The sequence below is a fragment of the Salarias fasciatus genome, chromosome 7, assembly GCF_902148845.1.
Source record: "Salarias fasciatus chromosome 7, fSalaFa1.1, whole genome shotgun sequence".
In the NCBI taxonomy this organism is placed as follows: Eukaryota; Metazoa; Chordata; class Actinopteri; order Blenniiformes; family Blenniidae; genus Salarias; species Salarias fasciatus.
In genome coordinates, this window is record NC_043751.1 from 23,667,545 (window position 1) to 23,693,961 (window position 26,417).

The 26,417-nt window shown below is 42.2% G+C and overlaps 1 protein-coding gene across 4 annotated transcripts in view; it reads right to left on the reverse strand.

Moving 5' to 3' along the window:
• Positions 1-26,417, reverse strand: part of znf423 (zinc finger protein 423) — a 153,653-nt gene that overhangs the window by 125,844 nt on the left and 1,392 nt on the right. For 2 of the 4 annotated variants that reach the window (XM_030096375.1, XM_030096377.1), the window contains exon 2: positions 4,275-4,337. The exons of 1 other annotated variant lie outside the window; for it this stretch is intronic. In XM_030096375.1, the coding sequence (XP_029952235.1) occupies positions 4,275-4,337 (63 nt within the window). The remainder of the gene's footprint in view (positions 1-4,274; positions 4,338-26,417) is intronic. One more of the 4 variants, XM_030096376.1, reaches the window with a different exon arrangement.

Sequence of the window (26,417 nt, forward strand, 5' to 3'; positions counted from 1 at the left end):
ACAAGGTGCATTAAATATTATGAAGGTTTATACAAACGCTCTAATATGCTGATAAAAAAAAAAAACCTCACTACAGACATAAACTGGATCGATGGCGGCTGCATAAACTGAAACTGACACAGATGCGTGTCATTCGATGGGTGGAGGATTTTTCCCACCGACCGATCCCTGCACACAAACACACAGGGACACACTGGCGCAGTCGCAGCGACGTTATCGCAGTGAGCGACAATAACGCAGCAAGTCTCAGGTTCTCAGTTTCAGCTTGGGGACCCGACAAACCTTTTCCAAGATGACTCACCGGCTCTGTCTGTGTCTGTGTGAACACACTCAAACAGTAAGTGTGTGTAAATTAGTGGCGTCCATTAGGCTGTCGAACGAGAGTTGGGTGAAACAAGGAGCCACGCCTCCATCACCAGACATACGGTCGATACTACGCTATACTTCCATACTGTCGCACCTGAGGCCCAGAAGGTGTGGGACATACAGAAAACGCTCGCCTTCTATACCTGCCGTTTCTTACCAGCTCTCGTTTCTTTCTATATAAGCTTGGCAGCGCCTCTCTTTTTCTTCTCCCAGCACGCTGTGGGGGACCAAGGGAACAAGAGAGGAAACAAGGGAGGAAGGGGACAAGTTGTTTTTCTGTCCCACCAAGGGGGGCTGAAGGGAAGAAGGGAAGAAGGGTGTTGAGGCACCTTTGGCCTCCGAGGGCTCCTCTTGGGGGCAGACGGGCCAGGGGGAGCAGGAAAGGAGAGGAGGAGATGCAGGAAGGGGGGGGGGGGTGCAAGTTGGCTCACTGCTATTCCCTTCAAGACACCCTCCCACCTCCCTCCGCCTTCTCTCCTGCGGGTCTTTCCAAACTCAACACACATTTTCCAGAGAAAGCGAAAGAGAGACAGAAGACGGGTGTAGAGAGAGAGGAGAGGAGGGGTGGAGGTTTGTGAATTTTATAGCAGGATGGGAAGGTATATTTCTATTTTCTCTCTCTCTTTCTCTCTCTCACGCTTTCTCACCCCGTCCTTGTCAACACCATCTCCAGGGGAGTAAAGGAAACAAGGTCTTTTCTTCCTTTTTAATCTGATTAAATAAAGGAAAGGCAGCAATTTTCTCTCCTCACTCCTTCACTCCACCGTGAGCACAGCAAAAAAAAAGTTAAGTGATGGGAGTTAAAAAAAGAAAAAAGAAAAGGGAAACAGACCGATAGCAAGAGATAAACATGAAGTGAAAAAGACTAAACATGATGCAGAGGACACTGGGACAGGGAATTGACGGCGAAATCCAAATTGAAAGAGTGGCTGAGTAAGGGAATATGGGACAGTGTGTTTTTATGGGAGGAAGAGTTTGAGGTAGGGGTGTGTGTGTGTGTGTGTGTGTGTGTGTGTGTGTGTGTGTGTGTGTGTGTGTGTGTGTGTGTGTGTGTGTGTACGCGCACGTGCCATGGGACTGGAGCTTCCTGCAGGAACTGACACACACAGCAGTTCTAGTGAGCCACCCAGGACCTCAGTCAGCACCCCCCTTACCACGCACTCTCCGACACATCCACACACACACACACGGGCCTGTATAGTGGCCCCTGGAGGGGCGTTAGCACAGGTTTGAAGAAGGGGAGGGTTCGGCACGTCATACACACCTCAAGGGTCATACTTTCCTATCCTCCTATCCCCGTAGAGCTTAACGAGAGACGGGGCAAGAGAGGCAGAGCGAGAGAGAGAGAGAGAGAGAGATAACTGCATATTTACCACATTCAGCAGTATCTTATTTCCCTGCTGGGATCTAGTCAGAGGAAGTGTTTAACTGTTCTCGGATAGGCTGCAAACCGGGGCAGAAAAACTAGCTACAGCTGACAAACACCGACAGTACCCCGACGGTTTGTGCGGCGGTACGGAAAACGTGTGCTTTGATCTTTACTCGGCACTAATGACGGCAGCGAGGAAAATGTCAAAAGCTGAGTTGTGCCAGGGTTAACATATGGGCTCAGCAGATGCAGCTTTTTTTTCACACAGGAACCTTTGACATGTTGCAGTGGCTCTGATATGAAGACAAGAGAAATCTCCAAAAAGACCACATCTACTCGTTCTCTCTGTTACGGGTATGTCACCGGATATTATTTACGGCACAATTCTAATAAATAGTACCGTAACAGAGTTTATTTGAAGGCTGCGCTCTCCGACTGACGTCTGTTTGGAGACACTCAAAGACGCTTCGTTAATCATGTCAAGTCTAGTCAGTACTTTATCTCTCCATCACTGAAGCAGTTTGAAGCCCTTTATCCTACAATGTCCTTTCAAAAATTAACCCCGATATTACACTCACTCATAAAATTGTCAAAAATCGGGCCGTGAGTGAATTCTTCAGCCACTTTTTCCAACACAATTTCAACTGTGAATATGTGGCACTGTGTGTTTTTTAAGTGGACCAAGAAGATCTCGCTATAAGAGTTGATCTCTTCTGTGATTGGACGGTGCACATCGTTAAAGGTCTTTTATGATTTATGATTATGAGAGGTGAACAATCAAAATTCTATCATGAGCAAGACATTGTGATAATCAACTGTGCATGTTGATAGAATAGAATAGTTGGACAGTTTACTGGGCTTTGAAATGTCAAAAAAGAAAAAGAAAAAACCCAAGACAAAGACCAGCCTGAAAACTCTTTATCCTGATCGACAGTCTACAACCACAGGAGATTACAAATTATCAATAGTTATTAAATAAATTAGAGGATTTACATGTAAAAAAAAAAGACTAGGATCAAGTAACTTTAGCAATTGAGCAATGTTATTGTGATTGATGATTCACTGTCATTGATTTAGAAATAAGCAATTTTTCTATTTTATGTACACCATTGACTACAACGAAAGTTTCTTTCTTTATGAGGCTTTTATTGGAGGAAATCATGCTGAAATTTTGGGTGCAACAGTTGTACCACAACAACATGTTTGATTCCAGACCCAGGGCCTGGAAACAGAATTTTCATGTTCCCCCTGCATCTATATGAGGTATGTGTGTTTAATCTGACTTCCTCCCATGACATAAAGACACATTTGTTGGGTTAACTGGTAATTATAAAGTATCCATAACTGTAAGTGTTTGATATGTAATTTTGGAGTCTTTTGTAATTTTTCTCTCTGCAATTCACTTAATGCTCACTGTGATCAACTCCAGGCCCTGAAGCAAAACTTTAAAGTTGGCAGAGACATATAGATGCATGGACTCTTATTAAGTTTGCATGCATATGTTCTCTGCAAGTATCCCAGTTCCCTTAAAACAGCCAAATACGTTTTTGTTAGGCAAGTTGGCGACTCTGGACTGCCTGTGGTTTAAAGCTTAAGCATGCCCGAAAGTGATGGACTGGCAATCTGTGCATGTTGGACTCTAACTAATATGCTATGTCTAATACTGACAGTAAAAAGTAATACTCTAATATGTGACTCGTGTTCAGAAAGTTGTGTTCTGGCAAAATCAAATATTTAAAAAGAAAAAGGACACTATGCTGTCATCCGTCATTTCTCTCTGATCCACAGTTTCCATTAAGGCACAGGGGCGAGTGAGGACAACTTCACATTTCCATCCGAGAGTGGAAACAAAGAAGAAAAGAAGAGGGAGGAGAGGGAGGGAAAAGGGAATGAAGAAGTTGGTTTGGAGAAACCACAAGGAAAAACAAAATCCATGAAAAGAACAAAAAGAGAGAAAAAAAAAAGCTCTACCATCTCTCTGACTTCCTCCCAGGATATCCCCAGACCACAGAGATTAGTGAAAAAGCACACAAATCTGTCTTTGCCCCCCCCCCGTCCGCCATCTTTCCATTGAATGTGACTCCTGAGACCGAGTCCGCTGTCTCTTTCCACATCTCCCTATCATTCTCTTTTTCTATTTTCAAATCTCATCGTTCCTCTCTTATGATTTCCCCTACTCTTAATACTGTTGCCAATCCCTCCACTCTTCCCTCTATGTTCGCTAAATTTCACCGTCTCTTTCACTTTCTTCTCCTTGATCTCCCTCTGAGAGAGCCATTGTAAATCACGTGGAACTAATGTTATAAATTGTGTAAGCCCATGTGTTTGTGTGTGAGAGAAACGTATGGAGTTTGGTGTCTTGTATGGATCATGACAGCCGGCTGGAAGCCGTTTGCCAGCATGTCTGTGTGTTTCTGTGTGAGCATGTCTGTAATAAGTCTCTGCGTCTATGCATGTCTGGGATGAGCTGTCTGTGCACATGTGTATCTATATGTGCATGCATGTGTCTGTGTGTGTGTGTGTGTGTGTCTCTTGTAACCTGTCTGGACAGTTGATTCATCCCAGGTTCCTCCACACTCAGACGACTCCCCTTCTTCTACTGCTGAGGGGAAATAAGAGAGAGAAAAATAAAAAAAAAACATTGTTAGGTTTTTTTTTTTTTATGTCAAATATTCTCAAATTCCATACTAGACATTAACCCTTTTATTCCCTTATATGCTGCGACTCATTATGGTGTTCTCTCCAGGGCCTCTCCCCACAGAACCTGAACGGTAAGATTCGCCAGCAGGACACACAACCGTAACATGAGCTTTTCATGAACCAACAAAAAAAGACGATGAAGGTTTCTTTGAAGAAAAAAAAAAAACAGAGAGAGAGACAGAAGCACTCACAATTTTAGAGCCAGAAAATAAAAGTAAATACAGGCTTTCCAGTCATGAGAGGGTTGAACAAACATAAGATGATAAAAAAAAAAGGCTTCAAACTGTTTTTAGTGAAGGGAAAAAATACCATATCTCGATTTTTAGTAAAGGGTCTCCATATTCCCTCTGATATAAGGAGTTAATCATAGAATAGAATATAGAATAGAAGTGACTTTATTAATCTCAATCAAGAGAAATTTAACAGGTGAAGAGGCTCACAGGACACACAGGGGTGTTTGCCTTTCAATATAAAAAAATAATCATTTCAATGTAAGTTTTATCCAGATCAGCTTCGTTCAAAAAGGATACAACAAATTGATTTAAAAAAGAACCTTCCCGGCCGATTTCCTGATAATCAAACTTGTTTTTAATAAAAATGCCAAACAATTACATTTTGTGTTTATTCAAAACTGATTTCGTTTGGACAAATTAGGCTGTCTGATAGGTTTTATATAATTACAACTGTTTTTTTTTTAACTAAATTTCAAAGAGCAGCTAAACCAATAATTGAGAAAATAATCATTAGATGCATCATTGGTTAAAATTATTGTTAGTTTCAACGCCAGCCGCACTTCCTCTCAGCTGCCAAAGCAAACTGGCACAAGCTGCTCATCTGACGATACCAGATCGTGGTGTTTTTTATTTGTGAACAACAGTAAATCTTCCAGACTTTACGCTGAGTCTTTTCATAAATCTCAAAGCTTCCACTGGACTATTTCACTGAGACAAGTCTCAGTTGTTTCTGTAAAGCGCGTTCACACTTGGCAGGTTGGGTTTGGGTAAAGAAACGGACTGCGACTGCTCGGTTAGTGTGGTGAGTGAGACCCCTTGAGGAGAGGGTCTCAGAACGCTCTGAAAGGACCATGGTTTGATATCACCTCCATAAAAACTGCTGTCCTCTTGCAGCAGAGGTCAGGATCTGTGGTTTTGATTCTCTGAGTTCTTAACCAGTCTGATTATTAGTTCCATCGGTCTGCACTCTTAAATGTTTGTCCTTCTCTTTTCCAAAAATGCCTTGAAGTGTGACACTACTGAAGATTTTCTCCTGCTAAAAGAATATTTTTCTCTCCATCTTTCCAAATGCTTTTCGAAGGAATTTTTATTCACTTGTCTTTACATAAGTTAATGTCAGAACGGCAATTTCACTTTTGCCAACTCGCTGCATTAAACTGGAAGGGAAATGCAACCTTCTCTTTCAACTTTCCTGCTTTTTGTCAGCTCACCACACATGTAAACAGCCTGATTCCACTTGCTTTGGAAAGGTCCACCACAAATCTCGGAAACACAACAAATCAACTCATATAGACGTAGAGCAATATGTGCACAAGACGTCCTTATATGCAATATTCTTCCAATGCATTTATAGAACAGCAGAAGATTCATCTGGATTTGTGGGAATAAATGTGCAGGAACATGAAAACAGACAATCATACAAATACTGCAAACAATCCCAAACGGATCAATTCAAATGATTATAGATTTTAGATTCAATCCCCTACATGTATTCGTCCCAAACAATATTTATCCTTTATAAACACAGAAATAGACCCAGGAATCAACAAACAATACAGGAATGACAATAGTTTGACATGTGTGACACATTCACAGGCAGGCCTGATCAGAGCTGGAATGTGATACCGACTTCCTGGGTACAGCAGGAAGGAGGGAAGTACAGCGGGCACACAAACAGGAACTGGCCGGAGCCACCACACAATGGGATTTCCTTTTCACCCCCACCTCCCCAGAAAGCAATGCATCATTTCTCGCTCGCACACCTCCGTCTCTGATCCTTCAAAATCCTTCATGCTCATCCTGCTCTCAGCGATAACCTCCACCCCTCCGCATGCTCCTCGCTCCACGTCCTCACCGGCTCCCTCCTGACCGGCCTCGTCCCCACACAAAACCCGAGCCAAAGGCTCCGATCAAAACAAGAAGTTATAAATCAGTCAAGTGTTCCTTCGAAAACAAAAACAGTTTTGAGGTGTGCCTTTGTCCAATTTCAGCAGTTCCAGTTGTTTGTACTTATAGAAGTTTTGACATTTGTGATGGGGCAACTTTAACACTGACATTGATTTAGAGAAAACTGTCTTTAATTGAATCATCCACCTTCTTTACCCTGCTTTAGCAATTAAGTGCCAACACAGAGAAACAAACAGTTGCAGGGACTCACATTCACACTGGGAGGCAACTATTGTGAAACTCCCTGTCCCACAGTGCACCGTGACACCGATCAAATGAAGCACAGAGACATGTCAAAGGCACACAAAACCAAGCGACCTAAAACCTGCAATACGCAGAAGCTAACGCAGATTGTGTGTGTCACCTGCAACTTTGAAAAAACAGGAGATGAAGGCAGAAACTGATGATGCATTATTTCAAAACAAAGTCTTTGAATTGGATAAAGGAAGCAGCAACATAAGTATTTTCTTGAAAGACAACAAACAATGTCTCTCAAGAAAATATCCATTGCAGCTCTAAACTGGATACTAAAGTACATTATCTGCAACAATGCTATGATATTGAGCTAATGCACTTATGAGATGAGCCTGGTTTATTTACATGTCTTTTGGCTTGTCTGCATTCACACTTCTACAAAGATCCAGAGTTTGTTAGGATTGGGCCAAAAGTCGACTTTCATACGGATCCACTTATTCAAACAGGGTTCCAATCACTGCATTCAAACTTCAACTTACTGAGTTTCAGCTGGTATAAATCAATATAATTGACTGAAACCACTTCAAGGTTGGTCTGATGTCTGTAGATGGTAGTTTTGAATACCAAGCCTCCAGCCTCCCAGTGTTTGTGGTTGTGGATTTAGAAGCGCATTACAATTTCCTGTCCACCCAGTCAATGATAAGTTCCCTGAACCAACTCCAGAAATGCTCAAAGCACTGGACAGTACCGTGTCGAGTTCCTGGATTCAAAGGCCTCCGTTTGAGCGGCCACTGGCAGCCTGCATTATGAACTCAGCCTTGAACGTTTTACACATGACTGAATATTCTTAGTAACTAACAATGCAGTGCAATGACTTCATTCCCAAACCCAAAGCAAACAACAGACAGGGATTTTTATCCAGCACAGCAACACAAACAAACACGTGACTGACAGAATTTGAAACACAAACATCTCAAACAAACATGTGCGGGATCCCGCTGCTCCATCCATGTTCACCGTGTTTCTCTCCGAATATAAAAGGAGCCCTTTTTGCTCAAAATATGTGTCACACAAATGCTTCTTTGTGAAATTCCACTGAAGCTTTTCAGTGAAGACTGGTGAACGAAACGACACGGTAAAGTCACCGTGCTCTCTGCATCCAATGAAAACACAGACCGGGGCTGCCAGTCTTCTACCCAACACCCTGTCCTCACTACAAACAACGGCACGATTAATAGTGATCCAATTTGTTACTATTCAAAAACCTCAATGAACACCCACCCAAGAAACACACACACAAAAAAACAGTTAGGATGATTTAAACTCGCGTACTCAATCACATCTTCACAGTTCTTGAGCAGTCTCTGAGTAATTTATGTTGCAGAGAAGTTCTGCCAAAAGAGAGCTAATTACTGGAGAGCAAAAGCATCAAAACACACATCTATGTGTTCCTGAGGTGTTTGTCTGTACTACAGTCTGTTTTTTTCCTTTTTTCCTTCAGTGGATGAATGCAAAAGAGGAAACTATTTTTACTACAGGAACAAATTATGAGAGCTGAACCAAAACTGGACCCAGAGCGAGGATGACTATAAAAACCACAATCACTTTGGAGCTCAAGAAATTTACTGCTCTGTTTATTCTGCTCTACTAACGCATACAGAGAGTGACCGTGGCTCCACTGTATGCATGCATACCTGTAAGGTCTATGGATGGACGGATGGATGGATGGATGGATCAGTTTCAAAGTGGAAATTATATTAATCAGCAATCAGTGAAAATTTTCTTCCACTGACTGAATTCATTAGGATTTAAAAAAAAAAAAAAAAAAAATCAATTTCCTCAAAATCCAAAGAAACCAACCAGAATCTGGAATCAAGCATTTGGACCAAATGTGAAGCATCCCTTTGAGTATCCAGGACTGGAGCTGGTTCTGAGGAGCAGATGTGGACCACAGTGAGCTAATAACACACTAATGGATTCCTGGATACACGCATACGTGCACGCAAGTACACACACACACACGGTGTGTAGCACACACAGACATGCGCTTGATACCCTCAGGACTTTGACTTGAAGTCTGTGTGTCTGCTTGAACAGAACCCCGCACGCACTGAGACCTCCCACTGTGACCAACATATCTGCCAAACACAGCAGAGAGAAACATATAAGAGAAGCTATGAGAAGAGAAAACCAGAAGAAAAACAAAGTACTTCCTCTAAAATACCTAAAGAATATTACCTCTTAAACAACTGCACTGTGGGTTGTGTCATTAATGCACATGACGATGCTTTGAAAACTCTTTAAAAACCTGTAATGCAGGAGCATACATGCGCTGATTTAGAGCGAAGGTGGAAAAATGAGGTTCTCTAAATGTTTGCAAACTGTGAAGGCTCGGGTCCCATTGCTTGTGTCGCAGCATACACCTTAGTGCCCTAACAACATTGAGTGAAACTGTTAAAAGAAGCAGAGTTTCACGGAGTTGTATCACTTTTTTAAGTGCTACGTTTCCTCCTGAGATCACCACACCACCTGACCTGGGTTTCTTGTTGTTGCCAGTATTTTTCCCAAACACAAAAGGTGAAATGATGACAAACATCTTTAATATAGATGGCTTTTGCCGTTCAGAAAAAACTAAGAAGCAGCAGTGGTAACTCTGCCTCTGATAAAAGCCCATTTTTCCTGATGAGACTGTGGGGAATACACTGTGTTTCATTAGCCAAGCACACATAGCTTTATTTAGATTCCCATATCCTCCCTCTGTCCCCCTCAGAGACGCACACACACACCGTTACTGTGAACCCTGCACACACCGGGGGGTCGTGGGGGGTGGGTGCATGTGTGGGAAGGGTTAGGCATGCTTACAGATACTGCAAGGATAAAAAGGAGAGAGGGGGAGGCATGTGCAAGACAGAGGGTACACCTGTGATTAGTTCAAATAGAGATCGGCTGATGAGCATTACTGAAAACGGAAAGGCAGAACAATAGAATCCAAGCTACCTAATTAATGCTGTGTGTTTTCACTAGTTTATTTTACATCCACATGATGTTTTATTTCTGCTCATACTCTCTAGTTTGAAGGATGTAAATTGGAACAATAAGCTGATTTATGACACACTAGTGGCAGAGTTTCAATCGCTTGAAAATCTTATGCTTTGGCACGAGGGATTAATGTTTGTCACTTAAAAAAAAACAAAATATGCCAATTTGCAGGGAGCAAGTTCTTATTTTTAGGATATTCACATGTTCTGTAATTGAATTTCTTCAGACAAGATGGCATCTATTTCTAGAACCCATAGGATCAATATCAGGAGAATCTCTTACAGATTTAATGTCTATATGTTGCAATTAATTCTGATATTGATTTCAGGTGATATCACCAATCCCCATGAAACACCGCCTCGCACCAAAGGATTTATGCACGCACAGGAAGTGGTGCACCTGTAGGCAAGGCAGTAATTACTGAGAGAGCAAAAAGGCAAAAGATCAAACATCACACACACACACACACACACACACACACACACACACACACACTGCAGAAATGAACCACAAATGAAAACCCTGGAGCACGATACGAGCGTGACACAATGCAAGAAGGAAGCTACAGGGAACCCTTAGTGCGCGCGCGCACACACACACACACACACACACACACACACACACACACACACACACACACACACATACATGCTGGTAACCCGTAAGAGAGCCGAGTGTATTGAATGTGACTTTTGCACATCTTTTTCAGCTGAACTGCCAAATTAACTTACGGTTCATAAAAACAAGCAGTTTTGAATTAAAGAGTCGGGTGTAGAAAAGTGTTGATGTGCTGATATGTCTTCACAACGATGGTGCTGCAGAGGTCAGTTTCTACCAAAAAGAGACTCAGTGTAAATGCAACTGCAGCAGATGTTAATTTTGGATGTGATACAAAGGTGTCAGAACACACACTGCATCGCAATGTGTTGCATATAGGACTGCAAAAGGGAGGAGCTTATGCATGATAAGCAGGGCGTCAGTGTGCGGGGGGTGGGGGGGGGGGGGTGCCAACGCTTTGCTCGAAAGATGAAAATGTAGTGTAAAACTAACATGTCACTAAATCACTTTTTGCATAATGACACACAAACACAATTGACATTTCATACCGTGGCCTTCACACAAGCATTTGCTTTATGACTCACTTTAGAAAGAGTCTTGAAACATAAAAAACCTTCCTAATTCCTCTGATACAGAGCTGAGAGAGCAGCGCCATGAGGAAACACAAGTATCTTCAAGTGAAACAGACCCACATCCTCTGGTACAACACATGGAAAAACTCCAAAAAATTGCCAAATGACTGGAAACAAACACAAAAATTCTTAAAATATGACTGTTTCCATAATAAAGGTTGAGGCTCTATTATCAATATCAGCATTGACATTGATATGCAGAGTTGATGATTATCACAATGTCTCTTCATCATGTTTGTGTATGAAAACCTTTTTGAGTTCTGCAGACAGTTTACCAGCTTGTGTTATGACCAGAGAGTGGAAATGTGATCACATTACGTCGGTGCGAGCTTCTTTGTATTGTCTGCCTGAGAGCAAATTCTAAGGTTTTTTTTTTTTGCTCACAACAATTAAATGGCATTGAACATCATATCTGGCCTATCTGTCAAACCCTTATGTGCTTCCTCGTACTTTGCGTTCTCAGGATACCTCTTTCCTTTTAAATTTCCCAAAGGTAAAATAAAAATACAGTCGGTCAGTGGGCGTTCAGATTCTGAACCCCAATGTTATGTAGTAGTCTACTTATAGAAATCAGCCACGGAGTTTCTGTTCTGGGGACGATTTCAAAGCCAAGACTCACTTGTTCTCTGTTTCATTCAATCCTTAAATTGCGTTAAATCTTTCTTTTATTAACCATTTAATGAAAGTTTTTGCATCACTTTAACTGAAACTGTCTTATTTGTTGAGATTCTCACAGAGCTTTGCAAAATACATAAGGTTCCGTTCTTTCATCTATGCACTTTCTAATTGTTGTTGCTGTACACTTAAACATACACAGATTTAAGAGTGAGGGTAACAAATTACTTTTTGTGACATCTGAATCCAGATGAAGTTGTTCAAACTTCCATACTACTAGAAGTTTATAGGATGCATTTATTGAAGCCGTACTGAGGGAAACAAAGTAAGCAGTAAACGAAGTATTCATGCTGGGTGATAGATATACACAAAAGTAAAACCCCATCCGCAGTTGGTTCAGGGTGGAAAACAGGCTATGACCTGCTTCTATTCAGCTTCCCTAACAATGACAGATTTCAACCAGGAGGGAAAGTTTGTTACCAAAATGAAACAGTCAAAAAGCAAAAAAGCAGGTTAATTGTCATTATTAATGCTTGTATACAAAAATGAGGAGTGTGTGCTGTTTTAGTTTTCATACATCAGAGTAAGATCAGAGCGGAGCGCTGCAAAGTAGAACAGCAAAAAGCCAAGATGTATTATCATCTCAGCGGTGTTATCATACAAATATTTGCACAGTTGTCATCATTAATTATCCACGTGCAGACGCGATCAAATATACTTAAACAGCTAGAAAGCCAAACAATAGACCTCTCTACCGTATTTCTATCCCTTGTCTAGAGCCCTTTTTCTCTCTTTCTGCTTATTTATTCAACCTTTCCATGTCTAAAATACTCCTTCCATGTTTTCTTGCTGTCGTGTCTCCCCTCATATACTCATGAGTCCCATTTTTGACAACCACAATGCTTTGTTCCTTCATCCCTCATTCTCAATTTCTTTTCCCTGTCCCACTGTCTCGACTTTCCTCAAACCCCTTTCTCTCTTCTCCGACAGTCTACTTTCTTGGTTCTTCTTTTCTATCTTTGCGTCTCCTTCGTTTCTGTCCCGTGAAAGCAGTCGCAGCCTCGCTAAGAAAATCCTTTGTCTTTTTTTTTTTTTCCCTCCTAAACAACACATGCATGCACGTACAGTATCAGGGCCATTTATTCCCAAAGCAGCCCAAGGCTCTGGTGTTCCCAGATCTCCTTGACGAACGGGTCACTGTGGCCAATCGTGCATTGGCCAGGCTGCACAGAAAGGCGGGACCTGGGCCGGTGTAGCCAATGACAGGCGGGTTCATTTCCCAGAGGGGCCGTCTGATTGACAACCGGTGCTGGACAGAAGTCAAGAGGGTAATTGTCATCTGACTCCCTCTCTCTCTCTCTTTATCTGTCTGTCTCTCCTTCTCATCATTTTTTTCTTCACCCCTCCTCCCTTTCTCCCCATCTCGTACCCATTCCGCCCCCCTCCACAGACGGGTTTCTCCCTATAGCTCCAGATGGAGTCTCTCATTGGCTGCCCTTCCCGTCCCTCAGGAGCGACTTTGTGACGCCACTGGCCGAGGGCTGATGCCAATCTACATCCCCAGCCCGCCCCCTGGGAGCACCCCCAACTTCAATGGCCTGTGACACACACACACACACACACACACACACACACACACACACACACACACACATCTAGTCAGGGGACGGGGACAGAAGCTGATTAACCAAATACTTTTATCAGCAGTAAAACCGCTCTCTCTGCCTGCCTGCATTCTGAACAAAACAGCCTTAAAATACATAAACACACACACAGACACACATCCCAAGCTCTGAGCCAGTGGCCAGAAACACCAGGCTAGTCTGAGGTTTGGGACAGTGTGTGAGCGTGTGTGTATGTGTGTGTGTGTGTGTATACGTGCTTTTGTTTGTGTGAGTGTGTGTAAAGGGACAGAGTTAGCAGAGGGCTTAGATGGATGGCAGCGAGAAAGAACAACAACCACACAAAGCCTGGCGGACAAGCTCCATCGCCCTCTCTATCTTTTTCTCTCCACGGTCTCTGTGTTCGACTCTTCCTCTCTCGTCACTCTCTCCCACTTCGTCCATCCAAAATGTTTCCATCTGATTATATTTTTACAGCTTTGCTCTGCTCTCACCTTCGGTCGTCACCACTTTTCCGTCTTGTCAGTCTTCTCGCTGTACGCCCAACATTCCTCCTGCTTTCACCCGTTTTGACCTTCACTCCATTTCTTCAGTTTCTTCTTGTACATGAGGTCATGCTTGCTGGTAAACCATGCGTTGTGGCCAAATTGGGTTGCTATGCAACCTTCCCAACATCCTCGAATATACCCCCCCACCCCCCCAACAACACTGGACAATATAAACGCGCAACGTGTTTCCTGGTTTGTGCACAAAAAGACTGACTGCATTATTACAGGTGCATAATTCCTACAAAAATGGTTTGAAAAAAATCCATTAAACAAAAAGAGCTGCTCATTAAAACACAACTGATTCACCTCTCTCAACATCTAGAAAGCAGAGCACTCATTTTCACTCACACACACACACACACACACTCACAGACAGGCGCAGAGTTGATGTTCAGGGCCAAACAACACAGCTTGAGATTAAAGAGCCTCTCTGATCTGACATTTGTTTTTCTGTCTGTCAGAGAGAGTGTGGCGGGAAGAGGAATCGATCGCAGCGGAGACGTGTATAGGAAAGAACCGAAAAGGAGGAGGAGGAGGACGAGTAAACAGAAAACCAAAATATAAGCACCGCGGAGAAAGAAGCGAGAGAAAAGTGGGAGAGTCGAGAGGAAAAGGTGAGACGGAGGTGACGATGAAAGCGCTTGTGAGGAAGGACAGGAGGTGAAGGAGGCCAGTGAGGAGAAAAAATAAGGAGTAGGACAGAGTGAGAAAGAGAGGGCAGGAGGAGGAGAGGGAAAGCATTCCTCTGGAGTACCTTGACTCTGGGGAGGCCTCCAGAAATAACTGAACTAGAAGTTCCCCCAGCAGCCTGCACTCACCATTAGAGACTGACACACACACACACACACACACACACACACACACACACACACACACACACACACACACACACACACACACACACACAAGTCAAGTAAAGACACAGAGTTCACCGATAGAGGACTGAGCTGTAACATTGCTCTGATGTCATCCGAAGGAGATGAGACGAATTATGAGGTACGGCAGTCAAAGTTCATGCATATTAACACACACACTCACACACACACATACACACTCACACACACACAGCATGAACAACAAGAGCAGACAGGGCTTGAGGGTGGAGGGTAGGGAGGGATACATAATTGCCTTCTCTTGTAGTACAGGCTCGGGAGTGCTTTTTGACTGAAGACACCAATTTCACGCTAAGGCATTATTTAGCTTGATACAAACTTGATTAGGCTTTACAGGAGGAGAGAGACGCAAGGAGAGGGAGAGAAGGGAAGGGAGAGAGGGAAGAAGACAGAGACGGAGAGGAAAAGGGAAATAAACAGCTTTGTGTCATGCCGCATCGCTGGCGGACAGATTAACTCGCTCGTCACGCTCCTTCTGGGAGTAACAAGAAAAATATACACACAGCGCGTGTGCGCTCGGAGCGTGGCTGGTTGTTTGTTTGTTTGAGTAGACGTGTAATCAAGCTTCTTCTAAAATGTACTTCCTATTTTTGAAACGACCCAAAATACCAACAGTTTTTTGGAGATTGCATCAGATGGTTGGCGAACATTTTCGCCACTTGCACTAAAACTATGCGGCATTAATCACCTCTCTGCTCATGTCATGTTGGTGGCGTCACCACCAAGGCAAAGCAAGGCAGAGCAAAGTGTCTCTCATGGTTCCTGTAACTAAATCTTCTACAAGGATCAATAGAAGCATTTTTATCTCAGCATATGTACTGAATTCTCAATACAATCTATTGGCTATTTGGTGTAGCAGTAATTCGATTCACATCGGTTAGATGCATTTCGGCAAGAAGAGCGAATTGAATTAGAATTTAAAATACAGAAATGATATGGTCATTCGAGGTTAGCAACAGTGAATGATATCTTTCAGCTTTAATGACAATCTGTTGCTCACGTCTGCAAAGAGACATTCAGCAGTCGACTATAGAGGCGGGGTCGCTTCAGCACTGAACATTTCTAAATACCTCCTGAAGTAAACCACAGATTAAAATTGGAAAAACCAGGATCAATAACTTTCTTTATGTTGATCTACGGTATGCCCCTTGTAAATGACACCCTTCTATCAAAGTTTTCAATGTCTGCAGGTTTTAAAATGGGGATTTAAGACCTCACCTCCACAGCAAACCTCTGTTGGATTTCAGCTGCTTCCTCATGACGTTGGCCACGTTTACATGAGAGGGTTCATTCCTCTTTAATTCTGAATAAAAGTTAACTCCACTTTAAAATGAAACTATAAACACCTAATGTTGAATAAAAATGTTGATTACAAATTAAACTTAATTCCAAATAAACTGGCACATTTATTCAGATTTTAAAATGGAATTAAATAATTCCCTAATTATGTGTGTCTTCAATCCCCTTTGAGTGAATTCCGGTTGTTCTGCTCATGCTCTTTCAGTTGTCTTGCTGCTAAGACACACATATTCCAAGACAGCCGCCCGAAGCAAGCATTGGACTCGAACAGAGACAATTTATCTAATGGGAACCTAAGAAGAAATGGCTATAATGAAAAGTGTGAATGGACAGAAGCATAAAAATGCAGACTTTTTAAAGATGAAGTATCAAAGTTAATCGAGAAAGAAAGAAAACAGACACAGGAGTCTGTTTACCTCAGTATATTGGTCACTTCCACCCCCTGTCGAATCAGAACCCATCCCAAGCCACAGAGTTAAAGCAGAATTAAATAACAGTGAATGGTGAATAAAGTTTTCCATGTAAATCTTAATTTGGATTCACTATTCCCATGTAAACACGAAGGAGAATACTTCAACTCTGAATTATTTCATCTCGAATTATTTAATTCCAAAAGAAAAAGCATCATGTAACCATGGATAACAGCACTGCAAGCAGTGGAAACAGCAGTTCTTGAGAGCAGCTTCCAGAGGTTCCAGACATTTAGTCTCTGAAACATGCGGTACGGCACATGTGCACTGTGGTCACAGTCGATAGCTTTTAAGCACATGTGTGAGTGGATCAGCAACAATGACAATGGAGGAGTCCAGAGAGTTAGTGCTGCTAACAGAAAAGTGTGCATTTACTACACACAAGCAGGAGGACATTTCTCACAAATACCAGACACTGAGTGGGTCTATAAGATGAACAAAGACAGCTTAAAGGACCTTAATTATTGTACTGTTCTCTGGATGCATGCGTGGGTGAATGTACTACAAAAACACACATGAGCTAATCACCTAGTATCAAAACTACAACGTTTTCAGTGTTTGTGGCATTTCTCGTGTTTGAAAATTGCTCTCAAATGTTGCCATTTGAATATGAAACCCTGAAAAACGATGTTTCCAGTCAATCGGTATTTTGTAAACGGGGCCTAAGGGTTCAACGATAAGGCTACAGGCAATGTGCATTTAAGGTTGAGTCCCACTTTAAACTGGCATCCCGCTGGTTCAATGTACCAATGTCAATAAACAATTATTCCCCTCAGCAAGGTATTTATTTGTACTAATTATCTTTTTTTTGGGAGAGGAAAGAGGATAGGCAAGAATCGGAGAGAACTAGAAGCTGGGTGTGCTAGTCCCCAGGCTGCTTATCAACTCTGAGTGTGAGGCAGACAGTACTTCTGCATTTTTAAAACTGGCCTACACTGACCAACACACACGCACAAATACACACACACACACACACACACACACACACCTCTCACCATACAATCTCTTATTCTCTTTCTGCTCTACCACTGTCTCCCCTTCTCCATTCTGTCTTGATATGGGCATAAAGCTTTTATTAGAACCCTGGCATACAAGAGAAGGCACCACCACCAACTCTGCAGTACAAGTAAAGTCACTCTGGATTTTCTGAACCTGCTTGTGCAGTCACAGAAGTCTGAATTTGTTCTCCCAACTTCAGCAGTTCTGAAGGGGAAAAAAAACATGAAGCCCTCTTATTTTCACATATTTTCTAACTCTATTAATGCCATAATTATTTGGAAACGTCAGTTTGCTGCTACTAAAACTGACTATTTCATTCAAAACAAAAAAGTTGGAGGAGGCAATTAGATTTTCTTTAAAAATCAGCTACAAATTCCATCTTGTATCGACACCACCTCTGTTTTTCTTTCGGTGTGGAGTCTCTCCTTGCTCCCTCTCACACACACACAGGCTGTCTTGCGCTTTTGCTTTCTCCTGCTCTCACTCGCTCCATTGTAAGCCTCACCGCGGGGTGCCCTTGCCTTTTGACTGGGAGGTGAATGGAAAGAAGTTAGAAAAACCAACTGAAGACTGGAGTGCTAAAAAGAACCATTGGTAGGTCTGAGTGCGGGGCGCACTACAAAGACCCAGCAGAGTGTTGAATAAAAAAGGAACACAACACAAGCAGCTTGTTCAGCTGAAGACTCCACGCTCTGAGGACAATGCACATTAGTCTGGGTCTATGTTCTGTGAGTGGCTGTGCATCTGCATACAAATACAGGTGTTTACTTACAAGAGCAGACAGCGACAGGCAGACTGTGGAGGAAAAGCTATCAAGCAGTAAAATGCATTGTGTTTTGGATCCTTTTATTTGGATTCTAAATAAACTGTGTAGTACAAGATGAACAACCGCAGTGGAAACTGTATCTTAAACTTTGGCACTTAAAAGAATAAGACTGCTTTTCAAAAGACAAGATTTGCTCAAAATGTTTGCTAATTTAAGAAACTGTACAGCTATAAACTTACAGAATGAATCATAATGTTATCTAATACTTCAGCCAGACTTGTGACATTTGACCTGTTTGACCTGACCTGTGTTAAAGCTCTAACTAAGAAGGTTAGGCGAGGTCAAAGCTGGAGGCCCAACTCTCTCTCTCTCTCTCTCTCTCTCTCTCTCTCTCTCTCTCTCTCTCTCTCTCTCTCTCTCTCACACACACACACACACACACACACACACACACACACACACACACACACACACACACACACACACACGCACCCCTCCCATTTCCCAAAAGTCACCCTTTCATCAACACCAGTGTGTGTCAGAAGGAGAGGGAGGGTAGCCCAATAAATATATTATGCATCAGCCAGGTGTGCAGAGAGGCACCGCTAATTGCCCCCACCACTAATGTTTAATGTACAGAAAAGGAAGGGGGCGGGGGGTGTAGGAGGAGGGTGGAGAAGTGGTGGTTGGAGGGGACTAAGGAAGGCAGGATGAAAGGGTGAATGAGAGGAAAAGACTGTGGTGGAGGCAGCTGACGGGGAAGGAAAAAGACCCTTTTATTTGCTTAAAAATATTAATAATACCATCCTTTAGCACAAATATAAATAAAGTATATGCATGCTGAACAATACAATCTTGTCAGAAAAACAAAAATTCAAAGTTTAGTATTCATGATGTACAGTTTTGATCTTCGACAGTTGAAAATTTCCAACTCTTTTGTTTAATTATGCCTGCCAATCATATATTGTGAGAATAAACACAGTTTTTCAATATGTACGTATATGATGTACAGGAAGCAACAGTATGATTAGTTTTCATTTGGTAAAGCTATTAATGCATGATAATTACACATTCAAAGTCTCTTTTAATTGTATATCATTTGGCCATACATGTCAAATCAAAGCTACAACTGATATTTTATTCTCAAGGCAATATGCTTTCAGGAGAGTCTAAAAGTTCCATTTTTCTGTTTAAATATATCTCCCGGGATAAATTTAGAGACAAGTGACTAACTAAAAACATCAGCCCAATAAACTGAGTTGCACTTTTATAAAACCCATATCAGAGAGAGCCATGATCAATTACTCATCTAACAAGCTAATAGTCAGTATAATACAGATAAACACACACACACTGTAGGTGAATCATTGGCGCCTGACAAAGGAAGACGCTTAATGTCTTCAGGATCTCATCCACTCACGTACACGCACACTGGACGACTTGTAGGAAACTAAAAAGGGTTCAAGTCCTGGGAGACTATCAGGTGGTCGGGGGATAACGGGCTTGGCAAGCATCGTCTGCACCGACTGCAGGAACTGAGTGTGTGTGCGTGTGTGTGCGTGTGTGTGTGTGTGTGTGTGTGTGTGTGTGTGTGTGTGTGTGTGTGTGTACGCACATGTGTATAGTCACACCAGCATCATCTTTCTCTTCTTGAAGGCTGCGGGGTGCGGGCATGCACCAAGCTCAGCTACACTGTGTGTGTGTGTGTGTGTGTGTGTCTCCAGAGGGGTGGGTTTGTGTTAAGGTCCAGTGAGTTTGTAGCTGATAAACGAGGCTAGCTAAGCCGCTACAATGGCACAGTCCTGGCCCATGACGGCCCCGTGCTCTGTCTCACACTCACACAGACGCGCGCACACACACTCACAAACATGTACATGCACAACCACACCAGGCTGGCCGCTGATAAGGAGTTGTCGCTGGCATGCACACACCTCACTGAGGGACTTCACCCTTGCCTGACACACAAATGAGTACACACTCACACACCGAGACACACACACACACCTCGTACAATGAAAAGCTAACCAAGCCTACCAGACGATGTGACCTTCTCCCATCCATTATTATTTAAAACAAAATCTCATTTTTTGCTGCTCATCCTGCTGACGAAGGGTTACAAGTCCAGACTTATCAAGTCCTAATCATTGAGCGTTACAGTTCACGACTCCAGTTTCACTGTACTTAACATCCCATAGTGTTAAGTTGATTACTGAGAGTTTTTCCAAGGGTCAGAAAGATCATTTCACCGGCACAGCAATGAAACACAATCAGATGTCAAACATAAACACCACAGCTGCCGGTGCAGACAGATACATACTTGTCTTTAATTAAACGTAGTAAATCAAATTTGACAACTCAACTGTAAATACAAGCTGAACAGCTGTCCGATAGAGCAGTGGTCCACAGCCTTTTTTTCCCCACTAAGAAGATTCCATCTCATTTTTTTTTTTAAATCACTAGAAGACACACAAGCATATCAACATTCTGAAGATTGTATAAAGTCTTATGATGTTTTCTGAACATGAGCAACAAGAAATAACAGATTACCAGCAGTCTTTGAAGCCCGGGCCTCAGATTAGGAACCACTACAATTGAAAGTGCAAAGGAGTTTAATGTGAAACACCTCAGTTTGCAAACAGGTGAAGATTACACAATGTGCATAACACATGGCTCTTGCTTTTTGAAAAGTTGAACTGAGATTTTTTTTTAGCTAAAATTTCAATTTTTTCACACTTTTTTAATTTCAGACCTTTTGATAATAATATTAAAAACACCAGTAACCAACTCAACAAGTTAGACGTAGAAGAATATCACAATGTCAAAAATATGAATTAATTTGGTCATTCTAGATTTATTTGAGTGCTTTTGTGCTTAAAACAATAAAATATAGATGAATGAGTGAAAATATCTACATAAGTGAAGCTCTTCAATGATAAACTACTGATAAACCCGAGGTTGCAGAAGAAACAAGCATAAAGAACTTTAACTGCTGTTTGCCCTCTCAAATTGCAGCAGGACAGGAACTTTTGGTGCAGAGCTGTGCATGTTGTCCTTATGTCTCTGGAGCAATCATCCAGCTTTTCCATCAATCTCAAGACATCACGTGAGTCATACAGTCATTCTTCATTTGTGTTAACGTGTTCAGGTGCATCCTGCTCTACACCCAATGTTTGCTGAAACTGGCACCAGCCTCCATGATTTACGGCTATAAAGTAACTAAAAAAGAAAAAAATAACAGCTGACTTTTTTTCTAACTTGCACATAGTGGGTTTGCAGACAACAAACATGGACAACAAGCCTCAATCTCAATTCTTTGCAGCCTGAAACCGAAATTCTAAAAATGTTCACGTTACTGGTTTTAACGGTTTTGAGAGACAACAAGTCTTTTTAACCACATTTTTATCTATTTTAATGTTATCTTTGCACAACATCAAATTAGAAATGAAACATCAATAAATTTTATTCCACTAGCCATACTTCCTATATTATATGCTTGGTTACAATTTGATGCTCTGATTTATTTTTTCATGCTTAATCAATACTATACAAGAGGCGTTAAGTGGAAGTTATCCTGCATTATCTGATTTTTGGTTGAATACTATATCAGCATTAGATGGGAGGGGTATTGATCATTTTCTGAAGTCAGGATTAAAGCTGTGGGATGGCTGGAATTCATCCATCCATATTTTTAAATCGACACACCTTGACTCCTTCCCTGTCTCTGGTGAAAAAAAGGCATATTTCTGTTTAGTTATGTTTTACACTTTTCCAATCGTGTAGTAATTTGGTTCTAATTGAGTGCAAATCCACATGAGTCCATTACATTCAATGCATGGTACTGCTGGGCTCCACCAATCACCAATTACATTAGCTTGTTTTGTCCCATTAAAAAAAAAAAATAAAAAAAAAAACCAACTACCAAAAACTCAAATCCACCCCCCGCTGAGGAGTCAATGGAATTTCGAACAAAGCTTTCAGAAAGCCATTTAATGGTTCAGCAGCCCTTAATGCAAAGCCACAACAGGCTTTTTGTACAGAAGCGACTCAATGTGGCTGTACACGCGCCGATCGCACTATTGTTAACACTATTTATAGCCTTGCAAACAGAAATTAGGATATTCACTTTTCGCGTATTAATAAACAGAAGACAGAGAGCTTTGCAACACTTACTTACACGCAGATGTACCTGCGAAAGGAAACATTGTTGTCTTGAAGTAATCCAAGCCACATGTGCAGGGTCTCTGAGTTTTATAGGAGCCAGTCGCCCTATGAATGTCTCTGCGCTCTGCCAAAGGGTGACATTAAAAACTACTCTAATGGTAAAGCCAGATGGGAAGAAAGAGGCAAAGGAAGAAAGAAAAATAGACGGGAGAGCGAGAGTGGATGAGAAATGAGAGATCGGCTGTACTGTATTACACACGCCACACAATCTTTCATACGGCCGCTGCCAGCAGATAATACGATGATGTTAGGCTTTAAACAAACAATAAAAAAAAGAACATATGGTCACCGTTTATGCCCACGTGACCTACTGTTTGCTCCATTTCCTTTAGCCTCTGTGGGAGTGTCATAATTAGATTGAAAAACTATCAAATTGGGTTGTAACTTGATGACATTTCCAGTCACAATTAATTTTTACCCACATTTGGCGGCTTGGCAATTGTTAATTTCAAGTCTTGAGCAGTTAATTGACAATAACTTTAACTCCAGGCAATGAATAATTACTATCCCAGAGTTTCTTATTAAATTTAAGTCGCATACTTACAGGGATTATTATGCATCCGTAACCAGTGAAATAAAAGCAAGATGCAGGCGGGTACGCTGAAGTCATTTGTCTATTATGTGATTAGCCAGTCAATAGAATTGAATCCATTGTGGCAAATTGTTGGGAGTGCTTTATACTTATTAGCCTGATTTACCTGCTTTTCTCTAAAATTATAGTTTATCTTCACAGAAGTTTTCATGAAATCGAGCAAACAGCAGCTACTGTTGATCGAGGACCAAACGGTCTACATAAATGAGCCGGAAATGTGTTTACAGAGGATTTAAAAAGAAGATCCAGACCGCGGGGAGGTGGATGTACAGAGGTGAGAGTGGAAAAGAGAGCGAGTGAGTTAGAAAGGAGGAGATGGAGTGGAAATTATGTCATTAGGCTGGAAGAGCTGTGCTCAACGCACACTTCTCTCCCTCCTATAAACAACACTCAAAACAAACCAAATAAATGCCAAAAAGTAAGTGCTCCCTTCATGCCCCTCCTTCTCCAATCTTCCTGTTCTCCTCCATCTCCCTGTCATATGCGCTCAACTCCCGTTTAATGTCCTGCAAATGAAGCGGATTTATTAATGTGTAATTAAGTAATAATCATCACTACATAATGCATGAGAGACTCAAGGGGCTAAGAGCTAAGAGAGAGAGAGGAAGCTGGAGAGAGAGAGAGAGCGAGAGAGAGAGAGAGGGAGAAGGAGATAGCATAGCGAGGCTGCTGGAGCAGACAGAGAGGGAGATTTTCGCTGCCTCGCCTCGCTAAAGACACACATTAAAAACGGATTAATCCACTGAAATAATATTTTGATAAGAGAGAAGCCGCGCTCTTTCATTTCTTCCTCGTGGCCGCCCCCTCCTTTTTCCTCTCACCCCATCAGCTAGTTTCATGGCCCATCATCGCGCCATTAGTCCATGTTCAATTAACAGACTGCAATTAGTCAAGTCCCCTCACTGCTAACAAGGTCTAATCGCTATAAAGGCGAGGCTGGTCAAGTAAATCCATCAAAAGAGCAGAGTCGCAGTGGTGAAACAGAGGAACAGTAATAAGACGACTAATACCACTGTTTTACTCTGGTTATATTACTTTCTACTGAATTTACTGTTTGAATGGGCCTTCCGAGTCTGTATTTTAACTCCATCTGGATGGAAAATCATCAAAAACAAATTAATCACTGGCTTGATTGGTTAAAATCAGAACATGTTGTTTAACTATTACTCCCTATTTGCTTCGGGAGACTACATGACACAGCGCTGTACACTCCATCCAATAAATGTCAAGCTTTGCAAAGGACAAACTCATAAAAACATAATTTTCCCAGCTATTCTCACAAGCACTTCAACCACATGTTGAGCAATGAACTTTTTCCACTTGGAAGCACATGAAGTAATCAGGGTATAAAGTCAAGAAAAAAGCAATAAATGTCAAATGAAAGCAACTTTAAAGTATGAGTGGTGGGTAATGTACCTGATTATCTGATGTAAATCGAATCTGACAGATTACAATAACAATAAAATGTTGATTTATAACCTGTGTGCAAGCGAGGGGCGCGGTGAGTCAGTGAAAATCCATAGCAGGAGATGGATGAGGTGGGACTCGGTGCTCCTGTGTTATTGTTTTGGTATGCCTGGCTGGCCAGTGGGTCCGTAAGCCCGAGCCAGGCAGCCAGTCAGAGTTGGGTGAGCAGGTGAAAGACAGAAGAACATGAAAACACAGATAATCCCCTGGTGGTTCTCACCTCGTCCTGGCCTCCATCCCTCCCTCCCTGCCCACTCACCTGCTATGTGCCACTGCACTGGCCCCAAACACCTCTCTTCCTACCTCGCTACCTGTTTTACCCTTCACCCCCTCTTTCTCCACCACATCTATCTCCCTCTGCATCCCTCTCCCCATCTTTCCCCCCTCAATGCCAGGTCTGGCCAAGCTGTCAGTGGGGGCAAGGTGTGGAGGGGAGATAGCGACACGCGTGTACACACACACAGATGACTAACACATACACAAAACACATGGTGCTTATGCAAGCTGCACTACAAGTGCTGTGTTACCTTTTGCTGCGCACACGCACACGCAGAGTGGTGATCGTCGGCCTCAGCTTTGCCTCGCTCTGCTTCGCTTGGCTGCCTGACTAAAGCTAAGCTCTGGTTATCCAGGCTGCTGAGACCAGGCTGCCTCAGTGACACACTCACGCAGACACACAGCAAGGCTTTCATGTCTATGATGCATGCAAACACAAACACAAGAATGTAGATCTTGCGGAGTTTAGGCACGCACAATCATACGCGTACACACACACGCACACACACTCAGGGAGCAGCAGTAGGCAGATTCACTGGTCCACAGCAGCTGAATTGTGTTCTGACAAACTGCGCTGAGTATCAACAACACTACAACAGAGGGGGCAACAACAACTGCAGCCTTATTCAACCCATGTTTCACATACTGATGACACTGAAATCAACTAAATATTCATGAAGGATGATTTAACATTATTTACTGTCAAGAGCCAAGGCTTTCCATGATTTTGCCCAGAGGTTGTTTATTTCTCTTCACATTGAACATAGTTGAATGAAAAATTCCAGCCTAACGTTTGTGCATATGAAATCAATTATCAATAATTTAAAAAGTCAAAAATAACAACAACAAAAAAACTATCGTGATGGAAGCAAATCTTGTGCGTCCCAAAAATATTCTTGGAGAGCAATTATATTGTTTATAAGAAGATGGGAAGGGCTTTTGAGATCATGGATAAAATAACAAAAGATGATCATAAAGTGTCCCTACATCAATTATCAGATAATTTTTATTAGGATTATCCTATTTTTATCAGGGCCATATCAATTTTTTATGATCAAGATTTAGTTATTTATCTATTTCAATCGGCTGCATGAATCAATTGAAAATTGAAACCATCATTACGACACAAGAGGTGGAAAAATCTGTTGTGGCAATCACATCATCTTCCCTCGGACATGTCCACTCCTTCTGAACTGTGTGCTCTTAAACAGCTTAAACAGCTTTTCTGCACTTATAGCCCACAGTGAACCGCAAACACATCCCTGAGGGACCGCCATAACACATTCTGTCTGTACTTCATGTGTGGCATGTGTAGACTCTTCTGCAACTGACAAAAGGACTCCCAGCCTGCCCCACATGAAATGGGCTGAGTCTGAGACCCTGCAGGAGAGCCCTGAAATCCATCAATGAAAATCACGCTGCTAATCAAACTAACAACGCTGTCAGAGCAGCCCTCCGCTTCCTAGACAGTCACAGAAAAGGGAAAGCCTGTATGGTGGAGGAAATGGGGGAGGGGGTGGCGACCACATGGTCAGCCCATCCCGTTGCCCATCTGGGTCTCATAAAGGAAACACAGAGGCCAAGGACACCACATGCCCCCATGTATGATG